The sequence below is a fragment of the Solanum lycopersicum genome, chromosome 11 (assembly GCF_036512215.1).
Source record: "Solanum lycopersicum chromosome 11, SLM_r2.1".
NCBI classification, from domain to species: domain Eukaryota; kingdom Viridiplantae; phylum Streptophyta; class Magnoliopsida; order Solanales; family Solanaceae; genus Solanum; species Solanum lycopersicum.
The window spans coordinates 23,535,687-23,560,107 of NC_090810.1; the positions used below are offsets into that span (position 1 = coordinate 23,535,687).

At 32.1% G+C, this 24,421-nt stretch overlaps 1 protein-coding gene across 1 annotated transcript; it reads left to right on the forward strand.

Moving 5' to 3' along the window:
* Positions 1 to 9,948: 9,948 nt before the first annotated feature.
* Positions 9,949 to 13,647, forward strand: LOC101247883 (patellin-3). Its single transcript, XM_004250587.5, has 4 exons — positions 9,949 to 11,219; positions 12,560 to 12,684; positions 12,803 to 12,953; positions 13,093 to 13,647. Exons 1-4 carry the CDS (start codon positions 10,278 to 10,280, stop codon positions 13,345 to 13,347), a joined length of 1,473 nt encoding a protein of 490 aa, XP_004250635.2. The 5' UTR covers positions 9,949 to 10,277; the 3' UTR covers positions 13,348 to 13,647.
* Positions 13,648 to 24,421: the final 10,774 nt, after the last annotated feature.

The following is a 24,421-nucleotide window of genomic DNA, read 5'->3' on the forward strand; positions in this document are numbered from 1 at the left end:
GTACATGGAAGTTCAAGGTTTCGCGGGTTCATCCCTTGCTTCAATGGATGAGGTTCCATTGTTTTATTTCCTTCGGTTTCTAATTATTGTTTGCTAGCAATAATGTTGAGATTGTTAAGTTCTCGAGTCAATAATAAACTGAATGAATGTGCAAACAATTTCACTCCTAATAATTTGCCTCATTTAAAAATCATGTTCACTTTTATGTTGTTGGGTGCCATGTATATGATTTTTGTCAATTTTTCTAAATATATGACAATATACTTAATTTCACGATAACTAGGACTTGACTTGTTATAATAGCGATAATAGTTTTTTTTTAATTTGACATTGTATTGCTTTTTCACAGAATTTACCCGAAAAAAATTATTGGCATTTTTTATTTGAAAAGCTACTCTAATCGTTCGGTACAATTATAGAATTACATTGAAACCTTCAATTTTATTTGAATAACTTAGAATCGATTTTGGTACAAATGGATCTGATCGTTAATTTTTTTTTTAAAAAAAAATCAATGCCTCATTCTTGATAAATTTTTGGTGTGGGTTAGGGATGGCAAGGTGACCGGGTCGGCCCGTGACCGGATCGAGACCCGTCTCACCGGAACCAGTCCTGTATAAATTCGCGGGTTGGGGGGACTTTGGGATAGGGGACCGGTTCAACCTTTGGTCTTGGTCCCGACCTAGATGAACCGATCGATTTCGTGGGATCCCTTGCTTTTTAAAAAAAAAATTATATCCGTTGGGACAAGACTAATGCCCTCCAAACGAATTTGTTCCCCTTTTTCACTTCCCTACCACCCACTATGTTTAATACTTTAATTTAAACTCTCTTGCTATCAGAAATACACTTTAATCCATTTTAATATTATAAATACCCCTCTATGACTATATCTCTTATTATTTCTTACAAAATCATCTATTCTCACATCTATTTTCTATATCCTCTCAATCTTAAGTCTTAATTTTTATTCCATTTAAGTCTCATATTATGTTACAAACATATATTTCAATTCTAAATTTTCATATTATATCATAATATATATAATTCTCATATTTGTATAAAGTATTGAATTTACAAGTTACAACAAACTACAGCTTCAAGAATTGATTTCTACTAATAATGCAGACGTTTGGTACATTCATTTCATAATGTTTATATTTTATTTTTCGTCATTAATTTTTGTGTTATTATTTTTTTTATATTACACTTAACATATAATTAAATATGAGTTCTAGTAAAAAAGATACCGGTAAAGGAAAAGAGAAAGAACCAAGCACCATTAGTAAATTATTGGGAAAATACCCAAGTACCCCCTCAACCTATGCCTGAAATTCCAGAGACACACTTATACTATATTAAGGTCCTATTACCCCCTGAACTTATTTTATATGTAATTTTCTACCCCTTTTTAGTCTACGTGGCACTAGTTCGGAAAAAAAGTCAACCATCGTTGGGCCCACAAGATAGTGCCACGTAAGCTAAAAAGGGGTAAAAAATTATTAATAAAATATGTTCAGGGGGGTAATAGGACCTTAGTATAGTATAAGTGTGTCTCTGAGATTTCGGGCATAGGTTGAGGGGGTACTTGGGCATTATCCCTAAATTATTTAATTTTATTAGAAAAAGTAGTAAGGAAAAAAATAAGAGTAAATGTGATGGTACTTCTTCTAAATGAATGTCTAGAGTTAGATTTAATACTAATGATTCTACTTAACTTGATGATACTTTTTATGATATTGATAAATGTTCAACTGGATCATGAAATTTTAGAACGAAGTTGTGGTCATATTAATTCTAAACTTGATGAAAATCAAGTGAAGAAGTAGAAGTTGATTCAGGAGAGGATGAATTAGAAGATACACCTACTAGTTCGATGACAGAAGTTTCAAAATAAAACTACAAATTCGACTGAGCGAAATTGTGGAAGTCCACCCTTATACCTTCTACAAGAGAGAAGGTGAAGTATCAATGCCCTAAAACTTCTATTGTGTGACAATTTATGACTTTTGATAAGGAAAACTCTATTGATATTAATAATAAGTGTAAGCAACCTTTTAAACATAAACAAGGGGGAGGTCAGGGTGGGACCGGGGGCTTAAATAGACATTTGTTATCTTGTGTGCCAATTCAATATAAAGAAGCTAAAGCTTTAGTTGATAGAAAAAAAAGAATTCCAGTTAATGATGTTGATACTAATCAATTGGGGCTTCTAACCTGGTTCAAGGAACATTAGATCCTTCTAACACTAATGGTCCACTAACACAACGTAAATATAATAAGGAAAGATATCACAAAAATTTAGATAAAATAGTTTATGTTTGCGTTATAGTTTTCCTTCACATGCTGGTTTTATTGAATATATTCAACAAACTTATAATCCTTCTTTTAAAAGTTATTTCAAGAAATATTGTTAAAACTGATTTATGTATATCAAGGTAAACATTGTCAATATCTTCGTTATTTGTTTAGCATATTAGATTGTAGAGTGTGTATAACTTCAGACATGGGTAGTAGTGTTAATGGACATTATTATTTAACTATTACATCACATTAGATTGATCATAACTGGAATTTGCAAAAAAGAATTTTAAGTTATAAAGAATGTGTGAGAAAAAAACTGGTGCATATTTAGCTTCAAATATTTTGAGTATTTTAGATTATTACATGCTTATAGATAAAGTATTGTATGTCGCATTAGATAATGTATCTAATACTACAGATGCTGCTAGTATGTGAAAAACTAGATTATGTATAATTGATGTTAATGTTTTTCATGTTAGATGTGCTGCACATGTATTAAATTTAGTTGTACAAGATGATATTTCATTATTTGATTATGATTGTATGAAATTGAATTTGTTTTTTCATGGATTTTTTATGCTCATAGAGCTGCTAGAATTAGGGAATTTAATGAGTGTTGTGTACTGTCTGATATGCCACCAAGAAAATTTTCAAGATATATTAAAACAAGGTTTGAAATTTTTTTTACGAAATGCTTTCAATTTATGAGTATAAAGGACCTATACAAATGGTGTTTAATGCTCATAATGTTGAACCATTAGATAAAATTTGTCAAGAAGATTAGGAAGAAACTAATGAAATATTAGAATTTTTAAGACTTTTTTATGATCTACAACCATGTTTTCTAGAATCTATTATCCTACCATTTCATCAGTATCGATAAATATTTGTGCTATTACAATTCAATTTTCTAAATACAGAAAAAAATGAAAAATTTAGAGTTGCAATTGAAGGTATGATTGAAAAATTTTTAAAATATTTTTTTCCTTTTCCTCAAATTTATTTAACTCCTACTTTACTTAACCTTGAATATAAATTACGAGGTGTGCAGGGACTTGTTGACACTTTTTATGACATTTTAGAAATTTTATCAGAAGAAATTTCAACTTGTGAAATGAGTAAGTCTAGCATAAAGTAGAAATAATAATTTTGTATGAAAAATATAGAAATATAGGAAATACTCAAGGAGAAGTTGGTCAAACTTCTAATCTTGAGAATAAAGATCAAATTAATAGTGTTATGCGAGATTTTATTGGTCTTAATTCTACTAACCGTGATGATTTTGTAGGATATCTTTGTCACATTTCGATAGCAAGCCCTACAAGTTATGACACTCTCGGAGCGCGACATGGCATACTTAACTTCTCGGAGGTCTTGTACAAGTCCTTTGACATCATTCATTGCATACATATATGAAAAGTAGTGCGGAATTAAAACTTTTCACACGAAATATCTTAAAACATCTTTCATATAAAAATCATAGGAAAATACTAAGTCTCAATATATGTCAATCTTAGATTCAAGAATACTTGGTACACGACCCATATAATACGAATATAGAAATACATAATCTATTACAATACTTTGAATTAAAAAAATCTTAAGATAGCTACGCCCTCAAGTCAAGTGAGGACATGCTACAACTTGCTTGAAAGAATCCTAGTTTTCAAGCTTTGCTTCAAAACACTTCTCACCTTCCACCTACACCTTTAGAGATAACAAAATATATGAAATTAGTACAATGCTTGTACTAAATATGACTTAATGCATAAAATCATGAGAAAATAGACATCTATGAGAAATATGCTCTTTTTTAAAAAAAATTAAAACTTCATTTTGAAAGTACAAGAATCACATTTAAGCACCAAACAACACATTTTGAACACAATAGAAGTCATATGTCATTTATATCAAATTATAGTATGTTATAGTAATATTACAGTAAGCTTATAGTGAACTTCATTGTAACTTCCAATAAAATTTACACCTTACAATATAGCATCAACAACACCCACAAAATACATAAACATGAGATCATCCCATCAAAAGTGATTCTGAGGCTCATTGAGTGAGTTATGAAGCGATCGCCCATACAATCCCTTTACACACACCAAAGAGATCCTACAATCTCCTTGCAAAGATTATCAAAAGACTTACTTAAGTAACTCAAGAAGAGAACACCCATACCCCCTCTCCAAGATTACCTAAATAATCCTTAAGACTACATAGTTTAGATCATGTCTACTTATCAATTTAATTTTCATATATAGAGTCATTTTTAAGACTTCCCTAACTAAGACATGAAGTGACCATTCCTATACCGCCTTCACACCTTAACTAGGTAAACCTTAAACTACTCTAGGTAAGTACTTATTCATTAACATGATTTTCTAACTTAGGTCATTATATTCATTAGTTTACTTAAGATATATTCAAAATATAAGGACATTCAAGTAATGGTCATGGAGAAGACCTGGGGACTCACTCACTGACATATTCAAAGCCTAATCGTGCAATGTCCAGATAACGTCCCATACCACCACCTAAGCTTCATAGAACTTCTCCAACACTAGTAGGTATCCCATATGATGAGAATAGGCAATAACTGACATAGACCATGGTAGCTAAGCATGGAATCCGAAGTCAACCCTACTCCGATGGTTAAGGAATATGAAGGGTTTCTTTATACTCTAGCCTCATCCTTAACTAGAGCTACTCCCCAAACCATACTTACTCGGTGCTAGCCTTTGTTCTCATTGAGTATTTCAATAAAGGAGTACATGTAGAGGTTCTATATCTAGTTCACAACCCAATCACATTACGCCTTACCAAAGAGGGCCCACTAGGTCTACGTACAATGACTAAGAGGATAGCTCAATGAATTTCCTAAGGATGATTTCATGTCGATCTATCCAACCAACCCTAATTCCATCATTCACACAAGAAGGATACCATTATGACTTTCAACTTCAAGGATATCATAACCTTCCAACTAGGTTGAAGGTTTTACATAAAGACCTTCTTAACAATGCTCAAGGTCACATGTTAATCACACATACAAGACTAATAAGCTTTATCATAGTACGTCAAGAACTCATATTCACATTGTGCATGTATCATGTAAGGGAGACAAGTCTACCGAAACAAGACACACACATACTCCACATATAACATATCATTCAAGACGCACAGAGGCACAACCAAGATCATTCATAGGTTACCCTAGTCACTACTACATAATCATAAATCTAAGTTATCACAAGTATCATATAATTCATCAAGAAACATCATACTTCAACATCAATTAATCCACATAATGATACATTATAGTCTACTAGAGACACACGTCATCAACTAGAAGAACTCATTCTTTGACTCCACATAACCACATAAGTCACCAAGACATTCATAATATTCACACAATCAAGTTATAACATGATAAAACCATAATACATAAAGTAATGCCGATGAGGCCACATTGATTCACAATCCATAAAGTAATGCCAACAAGACCACATAATTCACAAGTATAGCACATAAGCACCGCCACCATAAGTGAACCATACCAACATCATTATTATCTAAAGTCTATACAACATATTATAAAGAAAGTTAGGTCAACATACCATTGATCCAACCTCACAACTTCAATTCATAGCCAATTCATCCAACACAATATACCAAGGCTCTTACCAATAGTCATAGTTTACAATTCAACCTAACAATTACAATATACAATGAATCAAAGATAATACAACATAATTTATGAATTTAGGGCAGATTACTAACGATTCTAACATGATAGTATCATAATTCAGTAGCCCTAATCAAACTACATAATAATCAGTAGCATTAAGACATAATCAAATCACACAAAGTAGTTAAATCTAGGGTTGCATGAATTGCATGGGTTCATAGAGTTTTTAGGTTAAATTCATCAAATTAACTTCAATTTAATCAATATACAATGATTCAAAATGTTTTATGCAAGATACCATGACTAGATATCAAAATAGGACAAGTTCATATTTGGAAGACTTTGGAAATCAATTTCAAGTTTGGATCCTTGAATAAAAGAGATTCAAGGATGAAGAATCATACCTCAATTGATGCTAGACCACAAATTTGATGAAGAATCACCACAGAATCTTCAATCCAAGCTCTATCTTGAGTTTTGGCTCTAATGGAGTTCTAGAGAGTTCTTAGAGATTTGGATTTTGATTTTGAAAAATGAATTCATCTAAGTGTTTTAGACTTATAAAACTATATATAATACCCAAAATAACCTTAGGAAACTTCCTTTTATTTATTTGGACGTGGGGTGATTGCACTTTACAATGAACTTGCGTACAGTTGCAGGCACCATCGACGGTTGCCCATTAACGGGACCTAGGTCCATAGACAGTCCGTCCTGGCTGACCATCGATGGGTTTAGAGACTTGACTTTGGGAGATTAAGCTCCCTAGGCTAAGTCTTGACCTACGCCTTCCACTTATGGGGCGTCATTCCACCTACTTTCACAACAATTTCATCCAAAATGAACACGTAAAACTCAACGAAACATACTAAGACACGCAAGGATGTTTAAAGTCAAACCTTTCGAATGTCACGGACGTTCTTGGACGTTTGACCTCTAACTTCATGAAACTTTAACCGCTTCCTCCTAGCCTTATTGTAACCCTTTTTAGGACTTCAAAACATCAAGACACAAGTGCTAGACTCTAGTTTCACCTAAGTCGTTTTAGAGGTGTTACAATCTTAATCAATCTTTAGAAACAATAGACAAAAACAACGATAATGTAGTAATATTAGCATGGTGGAAGAGGCGGAGCATTGCATTTCCAACTTTGAGCAAAATGGTTCGTGATGTTTTAACTATTTTAGCCTCATTAGTTTCATCGGAGGTTGCTTTTAGTGCGACAAGATTTCAACTTGGCGATCATAGACATTCATTGACAGAAGATAGTTTGGAAACATCATTTTTATGTAGAGATTGAATCAATGCTGAGAGGAGGAATTATTATTTGCCAAAGTTAAGTTCCAAACAAGAAGCTTGGATTATTGCGGTAATTACATCTAGTGACGATGAATTAGAGTTACAAGAGTTTTTACCAAGTTTGTCAACACTGGAGGATGTTAACTTCAATATGATACGATAATTATAATTGAATCTTAAAGGTGAATACAAATTTTAGATTACATATGAGAACTTATTGAAACAAAACTTTTCTTAGAAGGTGACATCGTAGATTATTTACTCCACTAATATTTGTAAATTGTAACTTTTAAGTTCTATTAGATTTTATTGAATAAATTTGAAGGCTTTATTCAAGTATTTTTATACAACTATTGTGTTGCATTTCAATTTCAATTTTAATATATACATACATACATACATATATATATATATATATATATATATATATAGAGAGAGAGAGAGAGAGAGAGAGAGAGAGAGATGTGTATATGTATATATACACATACTCACACTAAACTAATTTTAAAATACTTAATTTAAAAATCAAAATTTGACATTTGAAATTTCAAGCTTAAATTACTTTAAACTATTCAAAATACAAATTTGAACTTCTCAAGTTTAAAATTTGAAATTTGAAAACTTAAGCATTTTTTTATTAGCTAAAAGTGTTATTGGAAACCAAATAAACTAAAAGTGTTATTCAATAACATATAATTTCAATACAAATAAACAAACATATGAAAATAAATAAAAATTCCACGTCCCATCCATCCAATCCCGTCCCATCCCGTATATATAATGGGACGGGTCAGGACGTATTTTGTCAACCTATCCCGATCCCAGCCGAATTCCAGCCAAGGCTTCCCCCGTCCCGTCCCGTCTTCATCCTCTTGCCTGCCCTAGTGTGGGTAAGTTTTTACCCTCATTCCCCCGAATTATTTATTTCCTTTTCTTGTCTTTCATTGTGTCCAACTGCAAATAGCTTTATCATAACCTACCATGTGGACACATACAATATTGAACAATAAATTAAAATTTATTAATGTAGAGAGATAAGTGTAACAAGTTAATTCATCTATAGATTTTTTTTTTTTTTGCATATTTGCCTTTAAAGATTTAAAAGGTGAAAGTGAAAGTTTTTAACAAACTATTAAAGTTATTGAGAGAATACCAAATATTAATGGTGACGAAAGAAATGTCGTTGTCCTGGATAAATGTCAAATTCAGTAAACTAATTATGACTTTGTGTTGAGTCCATTATATTAGAAATTGATTTTGTAACATTATCTAACTCAAAGATAAAGTAGGTAAAAGAATATAATGAATGAAATTAAAGAGCATCTTAGAGAAAATTTATCATATTAAAGTTTAAGAAAAAGTTGATCCTATATGCTATAAAGTCATCCAAAATCTTTTAATATCTTGTAAAATAGTATAATCAACAATGATCGGCTTGGGTTTATTAACTCCAAATCTCCAATATTGTTTATTTATTTGGGATAAATTTCTATTGGCATGCTATATGCATCAAATGATAACTTTAATACATGATACCTTTTTTTATCTTTTGATCGAAAGCAATTTATAATATCTTAATTTGATTAAAACTTACTTTATGATGAAAATATGGATATGCAAGACGGCAAGATTTCGATATTCAGTAGACTAACTATATATAGTCAAATTAATCTACAATCAATTTGTATATGACTTACGAGTAAATAGAGTTTTAAGTTATCAAATTCAATTGAATTCAAACATTTTTAACGTAACATATAAAATTTACTAAAATTATAATACAAATATAATGAATTCAAGATTAAAATAATCAAAGTTTATACTCGTAAAATTTAAAGTATGAAATCTTATAAAAGAATTTCTATTTATTGTTGAATAATGGACTACCCTTACTATTCCTTGATATCTTTCCCTTTTTTTTTTGTTACTAAAGAAATTTCATATGGGCTGATCTAATCCGACTTTTATTACATATGAATTTGATATTTTAGGAAGTATAATGAGCTCAGTTTTTGTTGGTCTTTTCTGCTTTCTTCTTTAATTATGTTTTTTATTTGTAAATTTATGAATATATTAGAAGTGTAAAAATATCACGTGTACACTTCAAAAACGATCTATAGCCTCACATTTTTCATATTTTTTTATTTTGAAGATTATGATGTTGGGGTGGGGTTGGAGTGGGGGCGGGGGGTTGCTTCTCCGTCTACAAAGTCATGAAGAGTAGATTTAAGTCCTTTTCTAATAACCTAACTTTTAAATCAAATTACTTTTAACAATGTTTTACTAAAAACGTTTTTTCAGAAAATGATAGTAGCTAGTATCCATCAAGAATTTGCCCGTTAGAGGATATATGCTAAAAGCAAAAATGGAGTAGAGTCCTTATAATAAAAACGTAATAAAAAAATATTAAAAGAGAAATATTAAAAAATATTTTTATATTTGATACAAACTATTAATTTTATTTTTAAATTATTAATAATATTAACATATTTTTTTACTTTACTTACTAAATTTAGATATACCTTGATCATTTTTTTAATCCGTCATATAATATATTAAATTATTTCAAACTCTTATAAAAATATAATAAAAAATTAAAAAATACTTTAAAATTATGTTAAAATATGTTTCAATCGTATTATAAGATCGGAGGTATTATTAACTATGGTTTCAATACTTTTCTCCATAAAAAAATTTAGTAAGATGGCATGTTTTATAGGTACCTAGGATTCCCACATTGTAACGAAAAAACTGCAGAGCCCTAAACCCTTCGTGTCAACCCTTAACCTCAACAGCTCACAAGCAAAAAACAGCATCACTCTGCTTAGCCGTTTGCTTTTTTTTTTTTTTTTTAATTGGTCCAAAAAGGTGCCTTTATTTCTCTCTGGAATGAACTGAAAGCTACTCTTTCCCAGCTGTAAGTAAAGACTAAACCAAAGCTGAAAGCAGCATAAACATTTGCTTTTCTTTGCCAACAATGGCTGAAACAGAGCATACCCATCAGCCCCCACTCCCGGCTGAGGAAGATATACTATCTCCACCTTCACCAGAACCACTTCTTGCTTCAGTTGAAGTTGAATCAGTTGTAGAAGCTGTAGAGGAGCATCACTCTGTTGTTACTGTTGTTGAAAAGGAGGGTCCTTTAACTGAACTTCCACAAGAACCAACAACAACTCTTGCTGAGGCTCAACAGGTCTCTATTACACTTCCTGAGAGAGAACCTACGGAATCTGACAAATCTAAACCTGTTGAAGAGAAAAAGATCCCTCAATCTTTGATTTCATTTAAAGAAGAAAGCAATAAAGTTTCAGATCTATCTGATTCTGAGGTAAAAGCACTTGAAGATTTTAAATTTCTTGTTCAAGAAGCTGTTAAAGATCAGACCTTTACTACTGGAACAACAGATTTGCCTCAAGAAGTATCTATTTGGGGTGTACCATTATTGAAAGATGATAGGAGTGATGTTATTCTGCTTAAGTTTCTTAGAGCTAGAGATTTCAAGGTTAAGGAGTCATTTGCTATGTTAAAGAACACAATTTTATGGAGAAAGGAGTTCAATATTGAAGAACTAGTAGATGAAAATCTTGGGGATGATCTTGAAAAAGTAGTGTTTATGGATGGTCATGATAAAGAGGGACACCCTGTTTGTTATAATGTGTATGGGGAGTTTCAGAATAAGGAATTGTATAACAAAACATTTGGCGATGAGGAGAAGAGAAACAAGTTTTTGCGCTGGAGGATTCAGTTCTTAGAGAGGAGTATAAGGAAGTTGGATTTCAGTCCTGGTGGAATCAATACTATATTTCAAGTCAGTGACCTCAAGAACTCACCTGGTCCAGGGAAAAGGGAACTTCGAATTGCTACTAGGCAGGCCTTGCAATTGCTTCAGGATAATTATCCCGAATTCGTTGCTAAGCAGGTATCATAATCCTTTAATTTTTGATTCAACAGGTGTAAACTTTTGTTCGCTTGTGTAGCATTTCTATAATTGGAGCTTTCTGAGTGTCACGAGTTTAACTGATAGAATTTTTTTTTGTCTAAAACTGAATTTACCAAGTAGTGCTGATACACACTTGTTTATGATGTGATCTCTGGCAGAGAAAGTTTATATGTAGGTTGAGTTACATGTATGGAAGTATGTTTGATAGGATTAGTTCTTAATTGATATCAATTACTTTTAAGACATTATCATAGTCTTGTGTGCCATAGCTGGGGTATCGTAGAAGATCCCTGTGGACTTCCCGCTCAACTCCAGTCGACACACTTGTTCAGAACTCTGAACATTCTGGACAATCAACATCATGTGCTGTATCCTTTCTGCTGAGCCAATCCCTAAGGGGCTGTTTGGTTACTGGTTAGAGTTATGCAGATATTAACTATGAGTTTAGTTATGCAGGAATTAGTTATGCAGTGTTTAGTAATGCAGGTAGTTATGCAGTATTTAGTTATGTATGTATTAGTTTTGGAGTATTTAGAAATTACAATACATGAATTATTAACTATTGAATATTAAACTTGTTGTAAATTATTAATATATATTATTTACAAAATAATAGCACATGCTAAATAAATGTGAATATTTGATTAGCATATGTACCGTTAAAAATATACAATCAAATTCTAATATTAAAAAAATATTTATATTTGCATAAATCAATCAAAACAGTAAGTATATAAAAAGAAATGAAAATAATCTATATATAATAAGAAATAAAAACAACACATATTGATAGGAAACAATAAACTTTTCAATCAAAAATAAATAAAAATGGTCTAAATATAAAAAGAAATAAAAACAACAAACTTATATATCGGAAAACAATAAAGTTTTCAATTAAAAACAATAAAATAAATTAAAAGGGTAAATATGTAATTTATCACTTTAATAATGTATAACTAATATCCACATAACTTATTCCACCTTCTACCGTGCATAACTTTATACATAGATTCCCTCATAAGTTATGTTGGTATTAATTATGTAGGACTACAAAAATGCAACCAAACATGGTATAAGTTATGTTAACGTTTCTACCTAAACAAAAATTTCTACCAAACATAGTATAACTTAATGCATTATTTTATACATGTATAAGATATCTCTTATACCGTAACCAAACGGCCCCTAAGGGTCCATACCTCTGATTATTACTTTTCTTTTGGTATTTTGGTTATTGTTTTTTTGTTTGTCTTGCTTAGTAGAAGTTCAAATATTCTAGTCTGGCACAAAGCTTATTGTCCGTGTTTGGATTTTTGAAGGTGTTTATCAATGTGCCTTGGTGGTATTTAGCTTTCTACACAATGATCAGCCCATTCATGACGCAGAGAACAAAAAGCAAGTTTGTATTTGCTGGTCCATCAAAGACTGCAGAAACTCTTTACAAGTGAGATTTTTTTACTGTAATTTGTATCAAGTTTCTGCATGCACATTTTTATGGCCGTTACCTTTAACAGTATGCTAGAAGTGGAGGTAATCATGTCTGTTTAACTGGCTTGGCACAGGTATATAACTCCTGAGCAAGTACCTGTTCAATATGGGGGCCTCAGCGTCGATTACTGTGAATGCAATCCTGAGTTCACTTCCAATGATCCAGTCACAGAGATCATTGTTAAACCAGCAACAAAGCAAACCGTGGAGATCATTGTAAATGAGGTGAAGTTGCAATGCATTTAGAATAGTTTATGCGTTCCTTTCTATGGAGGAAAAAAAATAGCCTACTCTGTTGTAATAATAAAAACCAGCTTAATATTTTTAGTGATGATAATTCACCATTGATGCTTCTTGATTGCAGAAGTGCATTATTGTCTGGGAGCTACGTGTATTGGGTTGGGAGGTGACATATAGTGCTGAATATGTGCCAAATACAGACAGTGAATACACTGTGAACATACAGAAGCCTAGGAAGATGACGACAGCTGATGAACCTGTTGTTAGCAGCAGCTTCAAGATCGTCGAGCTAGGTAAGATACTGTTGACGATTGACAACCCTACGTCAAAGAAGAAGAAGCTTCTGTACAGGTTCAAGGATAAGCCCTATTCTGATTGAGTGAGATACTGTAATCATTTCATCATGGGATGACTGTGGATATGAATTTTGACATGCACACATCTTTATGTATGAGGAGCTGGAATTTGTGTTGATTCACTTTGTTGGTTCATGGATATTCTAGGTTGTTTTTTTCTTTTTTTATGAATTTCTTCTTTGTAGCTGAAATTGTACTGTCCTTTCTTTGACCTGAGGGCAAATGTTAGAATTCTCCCTGTAACTTTGGTATTTGGTTTGATACTTGAACGTGACGATGTTGTAGGCTTCTGGCCAAGAATGAAGAATTTGAGTTGCAGCGGATATGTGTGTACGTTGAGTTGAAGAATTTGATGATTTTATCAGTTACATAATAGTCATGTCATGTACAATATATTTGACCAGAACACCTTTTGGTAGTGAATGTAAGCATGGGCCTACTTAATCTGGTAAAGCAGCTAAACTTTCTGGTGTTGGAGTGCAACTTTTTGAGATGAAGGATGAGGTTCAAAGGCTGTTCACTGTTAATATACAGTACAGTTATATATGTAATATCAATTTGACTAATGTGTCAAAGTTAAATTAGAGTAGATCAACCGAATATAAAACAAGCAAGACGAAAAGAGCGTAAAGATAGATTAATCAGTAGGAGAATATATTCATGTTTAAGTTGTATTGTTTTTTCAGAGAAAGATAAATTTTTGATGCACTTTCTTCCAATTTCTCTGTTCAAAGGTAGTGGCAAAGAGCCTTGTCTCACAAATTTTCCAATTTACTTCCACTTGATAAAGTAATTAAATAAGAATTAATTTTTTATAACATAACCTACTATTAAAAATTGTATCGAGTTGTATTGTTAGTTTAAATATAATAGTCAAATACATAAACGTAACTCGAAAGTAGTTGAATTTTTTCCCTTAAGTACCTCAGCTATGCTATTTTCCTATATAATCATTGAACAAATCCATAATTTGTTCCTTTTAAACACTGTTGGCTGATGTGAACATATTTTGTGTGGGGGTATTGAAAGAGGGATATGTTCTAGAACTCATTAGTCCAATCGATAGTAAGACTATTCGAGAATAATTGTGTTTTACTTCAAGTCATCTGAACACATTAGAAAACAAATGAGACTAACACAGTCTGTCTTCATTTCTTCAATCAAAATCGTTACAATACGAACATAATTGAAGACATTTACAATAGAAAAGTCCATCAAAATCAATCAACAATGTTTAGAAGGAACAAATTATGAGTGGTTCAATGATTCAATAGGAAAATGGAGTAGTTGAAGTACCTGAAGGAAAAACCCAACAAATTTAGAGATCTGTTTATGATTCGGCCAAATACAACTTTTGTTTTGCTTGTAAATTAAATTCTATTATAGCATATTGTTTAAATATCTATCATTAGATAATTAACGACAAAAAGATTCATTTTATGATATAATCGTTTTGGTGTGATTGCACGGTTATCTTAATATTATTTCCTCATTCTGTATTTATTTATTATTTAATAATTATATTTCATCTTTTACTAGTCTTTTCATAGCAGCTCTACTCCGTACCATACTTTTCTTGTAGCTACTAGACATGTCATGAAGTATGACATTATACAAAGATGGAGAACGATACAATCTATTCAAATACTATATTCCTTAAAACGATACAACACACAATACATTATGAAACAATAAGTAACAACCCTTCGAACCGAGTGTTAAATGGGGTGGATGAAGTATTAGGTTCTCGACTGATCTTTATCTTGTTCTTTGAATCAAATGACTCGTATATTGTTCAATATTCTATTGATTGATTAAACACAATGTTTTATCTATTTACCTTCGTACCAAACACAGTATAACATTATAAAGGCTTTTTGTTGCCTTCTTTTTTTGTTCCTTCTAAATTCGCATATTTGTTATTTTCTATGTCGCTTTGTCCTAATATTTACTCATCTTTTTTATGTTGTTGCTTTTTCCTAAAAAAAGATATACAAAAATAGAGATATTTCTGAACTACCCACTCAAGAAAGAAAAAAGACATATAAGTGGCATGAACTTTCTAAGTTGCTAATTATTACATATGGTTATAATTATAATTGTAGACAACGAGTATGTAAGGAGTACTTATATAGATCAATCATTGTTATAAATTATAATTGTTCATCCACTTTTTGCATTCCAGCCCAAATTAACATTTCGCTAATTTTGGGATCTTACTAATAAAATAGGTAGGGACTATCCTTCTAAGAAAATGAAAGTTTAAATGAAGGGGTGTTTATTCAGATTAAATTGAAAAATCTAATTGAATCGATTTCTTTTGTTATTTGGTTTGAATTTGAATTTAAAATTAAGATTTTTTTTTACAGTTTTGGATTTTAAAAATAAAAGGAGATTTAGTTTTGTAATCTTTTTATAAACTTGTTTTTAGTTTTATGTCTTTTACAAGAGTTCTTTATTTTTTTAACATACAATATAATATATTCATAATTCATTTACGCATGAAAAATTTAAAAATACTATTTTGGTATAAGAAATACTCCATCCATTTAAAAAAGAATGATCTCTTTTTTTTTAATCTGTTTAAAAAAGAATGATTTTTTTTGTAACAACTTTCCACGTGGCATGTTTAAGACTACAAGATTAAAGAACAATTTTGTTCATTTGACATAACTTTAATTTAGAACCTCATGATTAAAAGTTCTTTTTTATTTTTTAAAACTCTATACCAAATTAAACTAGACAATTCTTTGTGAAACGGAGGGAATATCATTTTTTAAAAAGTTAATTCTTTGTTGACTTATTTCATTATGCTTTTATAGGAGAGTAGGAGGTGTTTGGTTATCTAATCATATATATTGCTATCTTATCAGTGATGTTCATCACTTGAATCGTCTGAATTAGCTCAGAAAAAAGTATTAATTTAGTTAAGAGATTTGTCATTACAACTATCAGCATTTATAGGAGTAATAGTTGTTGTCATTAAAATATCACTGTTTGATTATATCTGATCATGTTTTGTTATATGACACAATCGAAAAATCTTTCTAGTTCAGTATTAATTTAATTACTTAAATTTGTATTTTATTAATAATGATTCGAGTGTTCATCTTAAGTCCCATTTTCCCTTTTTCATTTCCTTTTTTAATATACTGAAATGATCAAAAACTTAAACTAAAAGTTTCAACCAAAAAGAGCATATCAACCCAAATTAAATTTATTTTGGTGGGTTGGATGTTATTTTACACTACAAAGAAACACCTTTACACTACAAAGAAACACCTTAATCATGAGGGTTTTAAAGTGGAGGTTAGCTACAACCCCCATAAATTATATTAAGGGTGTGTTTGGTACGAAGGAAAATGTTTTCCATGGAAAATGTTTTTCCATAAAATGTTTTCTTGGAAAACAAGTAGATTTTGGACTTATTTTTTAATGTTTGGTTGGTGCGCAGAAAATATTTTCTGAAAATGATTTTTAGTGTTTAATTTATGAATGAAAAATGTTTTTGAGGAACATCTTTTATTTTTACTAGAGTAGAAAATAATTTATGAAATTGAAAATATTTTTTTAAAATACTTTTTTTAGGGTAGTGGTGGTGGGGGTGTGGGGGGATAGTGGGGGTGGGGGCAGGGGCAGGGGGTAGAAGTGAAAAAATAAAAATTTGAAATTGATAATATTTTTAAAAAGCAAAAATAATTTTTTGGAGAGGGTGGTTGGGGGGGAGGGGAGGTGATTAGGGATCGGATGAAAAAATAAAATTTTGAAATTGATAAAATTGATGTTTTTTCCAAAAAAAAATTATTTTGAATTGGAGGAGAGCTTTGGAAAATGTTTTCCTAAATTTTTTAAGGGAAGTCATTTTCCTTAATTTTGAGGAAAATGAGTTGATTTGAAAAATATTTTCCAAAACTTTTGCCCCAACCAAACATGAGAAAATTGGAAAACATTTTTCAGAAAACATTTTCCTTCATACCAAACACACTCTAAATAACGGAGGTTTGATAGCTGACGAAAAATAAAAATAAATAGCGAGATTTAAAACCCTATAGAAAAGTTTAAATAAATATTGGGGGTTTAAACACCTGCTATCTCAAAATACATTTTTTATTTTAAAATATAATATATATATATTTTTAATTGATGAAATATAAAACACTCACAACTTTTGGAAATAGGTAATTTAATAAAAAACTTCTTTTAATTTAATTATAAAATACAAAATAAACACAACTATTGATAACTTCCGAATTACTCTTTCACTGTCACCCTTCTCTCACCACCACACTCTCTATAACAACATTTCTCCGCCGTATACATCGTATTTCTCTGCCGTCTCCTCACAACTCTGTAAACTTCAGCTACTCACCAGATTCACAATGAAATATGTGTTGTAAGGTAATGTTTTCAACTGCTCACCTCTTTGAATAATGAACTGACCTCATATTTTTGGATTTTCTCATTTGATTCTTCATAAATTGTATAAATTATTGGTTGAATTTACTGTTTGTATAGATGCATGGAGGTAAAATTAGGTTAATATTGTTGTATTTATCTTGGAGGAAATATTTGAAATATCAAATTTGAACATGTATTTTGTGGTAGAATTAAGTTTATTTTGTTATAATTTTGGCGATTCTACAATTTTTTCGAGACATTTTGTGTCTACATATTCTTAATCTCATTCATGTCGCTCAATATGTGCCTTGTTTCTTTGTAAAATTTGTTGTCTACGTCAATCCTTGTTTATGCTGGAGTAAAGTGTAATATAGTTTCTCTTTGTTTAGCTGCTACATTGTTGGGTTATGAGTCTTTTTTCCCTTCCTATATGGATAAATAAAAGCCTAATTTGGACCAATCCATTTTTGCTCATAGGCCCATTCTTATTAGGCAAATATAAACCTATTTAGGGTCTTATTTTCAGATATACAAGAGTGTTTTTTCAGTAGCCAAAAAGAGAGAAAGAGAGATTTTCGCAGTCAAAAATTCAGCCCTAACAGCCAACTTCAAATTGCGATTCCCGCTTCGTTTCTTGTCCGATTGAGCTGTTTTTTGGACAACATATTATTTTCATCTCAATCTTTGATTAGGAACTGACAGAGTTGGATTTGGTGGCCTGCAGATTCAGTTTTGCTGTCGTGAACAGTAGCTGCGAAATTGGTGATTTTGCTCCTTTAATTCTCTAGATTTGGTGCAATCTTATTTTGTTGTTGCTCGTTGTTTGGCACTTGTTTTGTGGCCAATTTTGGAGAACAATATTGTAACTCTTGGTGATTATAGTGGAGTTTTTGGTCCCGTGGATTTTTACTCTTCACATCGAAGGGTTTTCCACGTAAATTTGGTGTGTTGTGTGATTGGTTTATTATTGCCTTGTTATATTTGTTTGGTTGAATTACTTGCTGCCTTACTATCATATTGCTTGTGGTTGTTTGTCTTCTCTTGGTTCAAATCGAAAAGGGAAAGTATAGACTTGGGTATTCTTCCGCTGTTATCCTGTCAGACATTCTTTGTTAGTGCCTTGTCTTTCCCAACATACATATGTCCTCGATCTTCACATATCTCTTTATACTTGTACTCATACATTATATTCTTATAGGTCTCTAGTCCACATGATCTAATAGGTCTTTACAGGAAGTCGTTTGGTCCACATGTCTTTTGTGGTAGACGATTTTTACAGGAAGTCCTTTAGTTCACATGTTTTAATAGGTCTCCATCTTCTGATCTTTGAGTCTGGATGTACTCCTAGGTTGAGCTCATATATGATGTTCTCTTATATCTCTATCTTTTAGCATTTTATTTTATGCTTGTGATCCATATTCTCATTGAATTTTGACTGCAGTTTTCTCCTTTAAACATTTATTGCTTATGTAAGAACTCCAGTGAGGGTTTTGTTGTGAAATTTCCATCAGAATTTGGTTATGAGTAGCTTGTTGAAATGATCTTTCTCGCTTATGTTCTTTAAGGTCCATAACTCTGTGTCTCCATACAACATGATTTTTGAACTTTCTTTAAGTTCTTTTTTTCAGATTATGGTTTGTCTCGAATTCAATGGTTGTTTAAATTTTTATGCTTATTTTAGCTCTTTAGCCTACTGTAGTTATCAGGGTCAATTTCATTTTTCTTAGCTACTCGTTAAATTTTATTTTTTTATCTACTCGTTATGTTTAAATTAAATGTCTAGTTCAGTTCATTAGTTGTTCATATTTTCAGAATCCATGTAAAACCTTTTTATCTCTGTGTTTGTTTTTCTTATCTACTTGTTATGTTTAAATTAAATGTCTTGATCAGGTCATTACTTATTCATATTTTTAGAATCCATGTAAAGCCTTTTTATCTATTTGAAAGAAGAAAAAATTTCAAAGGAAGAGGTGCTCCATTGTTGCCAAAAAATGGTCACACTCTCTGCATATTTTTCTCAATAAATCACTTTCCATATTTATCATAATTCTATTAGAACAGATCAACAACTTGTGTTATGAAATCCAACACGTCACGGGGAAGACAAGAAAGAACATATCTTATAAAGAAACAGTGTCCCCCCATAGTACCTTTGGCTTTTGCAGAAGCCAATATTTGGTTGGAAACAAATATTCACTGAAAATCTTATTCCCTAGCAAGCTTGGTCTATTAGTTCAATAGATATTAAATTAAGTTGTCAACTGACTTAACCAACACAAGATGTTCTCCCTAGGTTTATATTAGAGCCACTAGGCATAAATCATGCAGTATGCCCTCCTTCTTGTACATTGATATTGAGTTCAAGACTCCTAAATACTTACTATGATATGACAAATTACTCTATTTTCCTAACCATGGTAATATCCTAGACAGAGGAACTAACAGGTTAAACAAGAGAGTAAGAGAATTCAGGGACATAATTTACCATATGATGAATACTAACTGGAGTGACATATTTTCTAGTGATCTAGCTGGTTCATAACTTGAGTTTTCATTTATAGATTCTTAACTTAAGTTAGTCTTTCTATATAAGCAAATGTTGTGACATCATGACTGTTGTAGATTGATTTCCTTTGTAGTGAATTTAGGCAACATATTAAAAGGAGTTCAAGAGGCATAAAACCTTCGGTAACAGAGGTCGAAAAGTGAAGGTCCTGTACTTGGAAATCTCATTTGATTCTAAAGAATGATAGTCCAAGTCCTGTTAAATAGGCACCAGGTGGCATGGTTCTTCTCGACTATATTTTTCTCTGCTGTCATTTCATTTATTTTTCTCTATTACAAATGGAAACAAAAAGAAACTCAAAGTGAAAGTTAATGAACTGCTAAATTTATCTGGAGAAGATCGTATTGTGATCGATTTTAATTACCAGATTCTCCATTTGGAGAAACACAACCCCTTTTTTCTGGTTTTTGTGAAATTTTAGCTGCTGATTCCTCCTTATTTCCAATGCACTTTGAGAAATGGTCAAATAAGCCTATGTCATACTTTGATCGGGTATTTCATCAAATTATAGCTGGTATAAACTCTATATTCTAACTATTATACATATAATTTTTTCTTGGACCTTTATCTTAGGATTTAATAGATAAGCTAACCAATGTTTATTCTTGAAGCCTCGATTATTTTTACAAACAAACGACTTAGTTTCACAACGATATGTTTATAATTGTATCTTGAAGAAGTGGAGCGCAAATAGGCTAGACATATGGAAAGTGTCCAGTAATCCAGTTATGAGCAAACTCAAATTATGGATAATGTTCCACTTGGAATTCCACGAGATCAGTGCACTTCTTATGTTGATTATCATTATAAAAAGAAACACATGTATATATTTTTAATTGGTTCAACTGGTATGTGTAGTTATATTATTATTTTTTAATTGAATATCATGTATCTTTTTGTAAGGAAAAGTTCAACTGAAATGCTGAAAATTGAAAGAAACAAATCAGTCCACACACAGGTGGTTTCGAAGCTAACTCTAAAAGAAGGACCAATATGGTTAAGAATTAAGTTCATTTCATTTTACTTTAGTTATAAATTAACTTATTGTGTAATTATTTTAGATTAGTTCAGTTATTCCGAGTTGATTATTTTTCTGATTGAGACTGGTCAAATACCTGGATGAGCACAACTTTATCTTGCTACTCATAAAAATTTAAATGGAGCATATGTAAATGAAGCAACAAAAGTTATGTGTGCAAGTTTTTTAAGGGGAAAATAGCACTCCAATTCCAATGGTTGTTTCAAGTCAGTCTCTTTTAAGCCGAGTAGTATTTGTTGAATCTCTTATTTGATTTAAACCTGAGATACTCTATTAATGTTTTCACCATTGCTAATATTTGTTCAAATTAGTTTGATGGTGCATCCTTAATAACTTTTTGGTTTCTTTTTGTATATTATTCACCTATGAAAAACTTATTGAATTTGAAAAAGAAAGAGTTTACAGTATCTTTGGATTAGTTTGTTCTCTTTCTTTATACCCTTTCGTTTGTCTAACACTCTCCCCGAAAACAAAGTATGTCAACAAGTTTAACTAGCGCTTCATGCTACATATGTTGACAATTTGATCGTGAATAATAATTGATCTAAAACATTTTAAGGTTACATATTGAGGATATATTAAGTTTCACAGGTACATTGATTTTGGAGGATTCGATACATACTTGTATTTTATTGAACACTATGTCTTTGTGTCTGTCACTTGTCATTAGACTAGTCTAGTTGTAGTTATGTAGAATTGACCACATAGATTTTGATCATTTTCATTTCAAAAGCAAGACTGCTTTCGCTGATATATTATACAGTGAAAATGTCACGACCCAAAATCGGGCCGCGACTGGCACCCACACTTACCCTTCTATGTGAGCGAACGAACCAATCTAAACCTTAACATTTCAATATAATATCAACAGAAAGTAATGCGGAAGACTTAAACTCATTAATAAAAACCAATTCAATAACTTCTAAAAACTCAACAACTATTATTATCCCCAAAATCTGGAAGTCATCATCACAAGAACATCTACTTCAAATTACTAAAGCTAAGAGTATCTAGAAGCTAAAATACAAAAAAAAAGCTAGTCCATGCCGGAACTTCAAGGCATCAAGACATGAAGAGGAAGATCCAGTCCAAGCTAGAAGCATTAGCTCACCCTGAAATCTGGTGTAATGAAGACTGGCTAGAGTTGCGGTTGAGTTGAAGACGGCGACACGTTTGCTGCACTCCACAAATAACAAGGAAAGAAACATACAAGTAGGGGTCAGTACAAAACACGGGTACTGAGTAGATATCATCGGCCAACTCAAAATAGAAAACAATATGCATCAAATAATATCATAAATTAACTACAATACTCAATCTGTAGCAACAACATGTACAAGAATCTTTGATAAATAACGTCAAGTACACTCATGAGGACTCAAGCCTCCATATCAATACTCATTTGGGTATTAGGTTAATTAGATTAAGTATATTAACATCTTTCAAGATTCATCACCTTTATTCTTGTGTCGGTACGTGACACTCCGCTCCCTTACTACTATGTGTCAGAACGTGACACTCCGATCCCCTAGTTCTACGTGTCGGTTCATGACACCCGATCCCCTAATTCTACGTGTCGGTTCGTGACACCCGATCCCCTAATTCTACGTGTCGGTTCGTGACACCCGATCCCCTAATCTCATTCTATCAATTCATCAAGCCTTCTCTTATACCAAGGCATCATCAATCTCATTACTTTAGTTCATCAAGCCTTCTTTTATACCAAGGCATCATCAATCTCATTACTTTAGTTCATCAAGCCTTCTTTTATACCAAGGCATCATCATTAACAAGAGATTAGGTTTTTTTATCAAGATTTGGGATTCAATAGCTTCATCATGCTTATTTCATCACAATCATATAATCACATTCATGCAAGCATACAATTAAGCATATAGCAGGGTTTACAACACTACCAATACATATCATTCGCTATTAAGAGTTTACTACGAATAGCATAAAAAACCATAACCTACCTCCACCGAAGATTAGAAATCAAGCAAGCAAGTTCCCAAAGCTTTGTTCTTCTTCTCGTTTCTCCTCTTTCTCGTTCGTTTCTCCCTCTCTTTCTGTTCTTTTCTTTTTATTATTCAAACCTTCTCTCTTTTACCCTAATTAGCATATAATTAAGTATAAAAGATGGTGAATTAACCCATTAATTAATTCAAGGTTACCTCTTTTAACCCCCAAGTAATTAGACTTATTAACATTAACCCACTAACTTTATAATTAAAGCAGGAATAGTCAAAACCGTCCCTTAAAACATTAAAGAAATCTGACTCCGCCTGGGATTATGCAGCCTGTGACGGGCCGTCGTGCCTGCGACGGTCCGTCCTGCTGCTCCGTCACAGAGTTCAGAGACTGAAATTCTCTGAAGAGTCTGTGACGGTCCGTCACGCCTGTGACGGTCCGTCCTGCTATTCCGTTACGAAGTTCAGAGAGTCGATTTCAGTACCCATTTTTCAGAATTTCTAAGTATTTTGAAACGAGACCGCTCGACGGTCCGTCGTACCAATGACGGTCCGTCGTGGGTTCCGTCATCTCAGCCTGTTTTTCGAGAAATAAAATCTGCTGCTCAAAACGACTAAACAGGTCGTTACAATAGATACCAATTTACCCATCGTTCGTCCCCGAACGATCACAAGAAGGAAAACAAGGGCGAAAAGGAGTACCTGAATCTGTAAACAGGTGTGGGTATCTTTCTCGCATATCAACCTCTTTCTCCCAAGTGGCTTCTTCGACGGGTCGATTCTTCCATTGAACTTTGATGGATGCAATCTTCCTTGACCTCAACTTGCGAACTTCTCTATCTAAAATAGCCACAGGCTCCTCTTCATAAGACAAATTTTCATCAAGCAGCACTGAATCCCAACGAATAATATAGTTTCCATCCCCATGGTATCTTTTCAACATAGACACATGGAATACCGGATGCACTCCGGACAGCCCTGGAGGCAAGGCTAACTCATAATCCACCTCCCCTATGCGCTTCAGAACCTCGAAGGGACCAATATACCTTCGGCTTAGTTTACCCCTTTTTCCAAACCGCATCACCCCTTTCATGGGCGAAACCTTCAGTAAGACTTGTTCACCC

Excerpts from the sequence above, each read along its gene's own strand:
- LOC101247883 (XM_004250587.5), top strand. The coding sequence starts at position 10,278 with ATGGCTGAAACAGAGCATACCCATCAGCCCCCACTCCCGGCTGAGGAA. Across the intron at positions 11,220-12,559 it reads CCGAATTCGTTGCTAAGCAG|GTGTTTATCAATGTGCCTTG; the intron begins GTATCATAATCC and ends GGATTTTTGAAG. Across the intron at positions 12,954-13,092 it reads TGGAGATCATTGTAAATGAG|AAGTGCATTATTGTCTGGGA; the intron begins GTGAAGTTGCAA and ends TCTTGATTGCAG.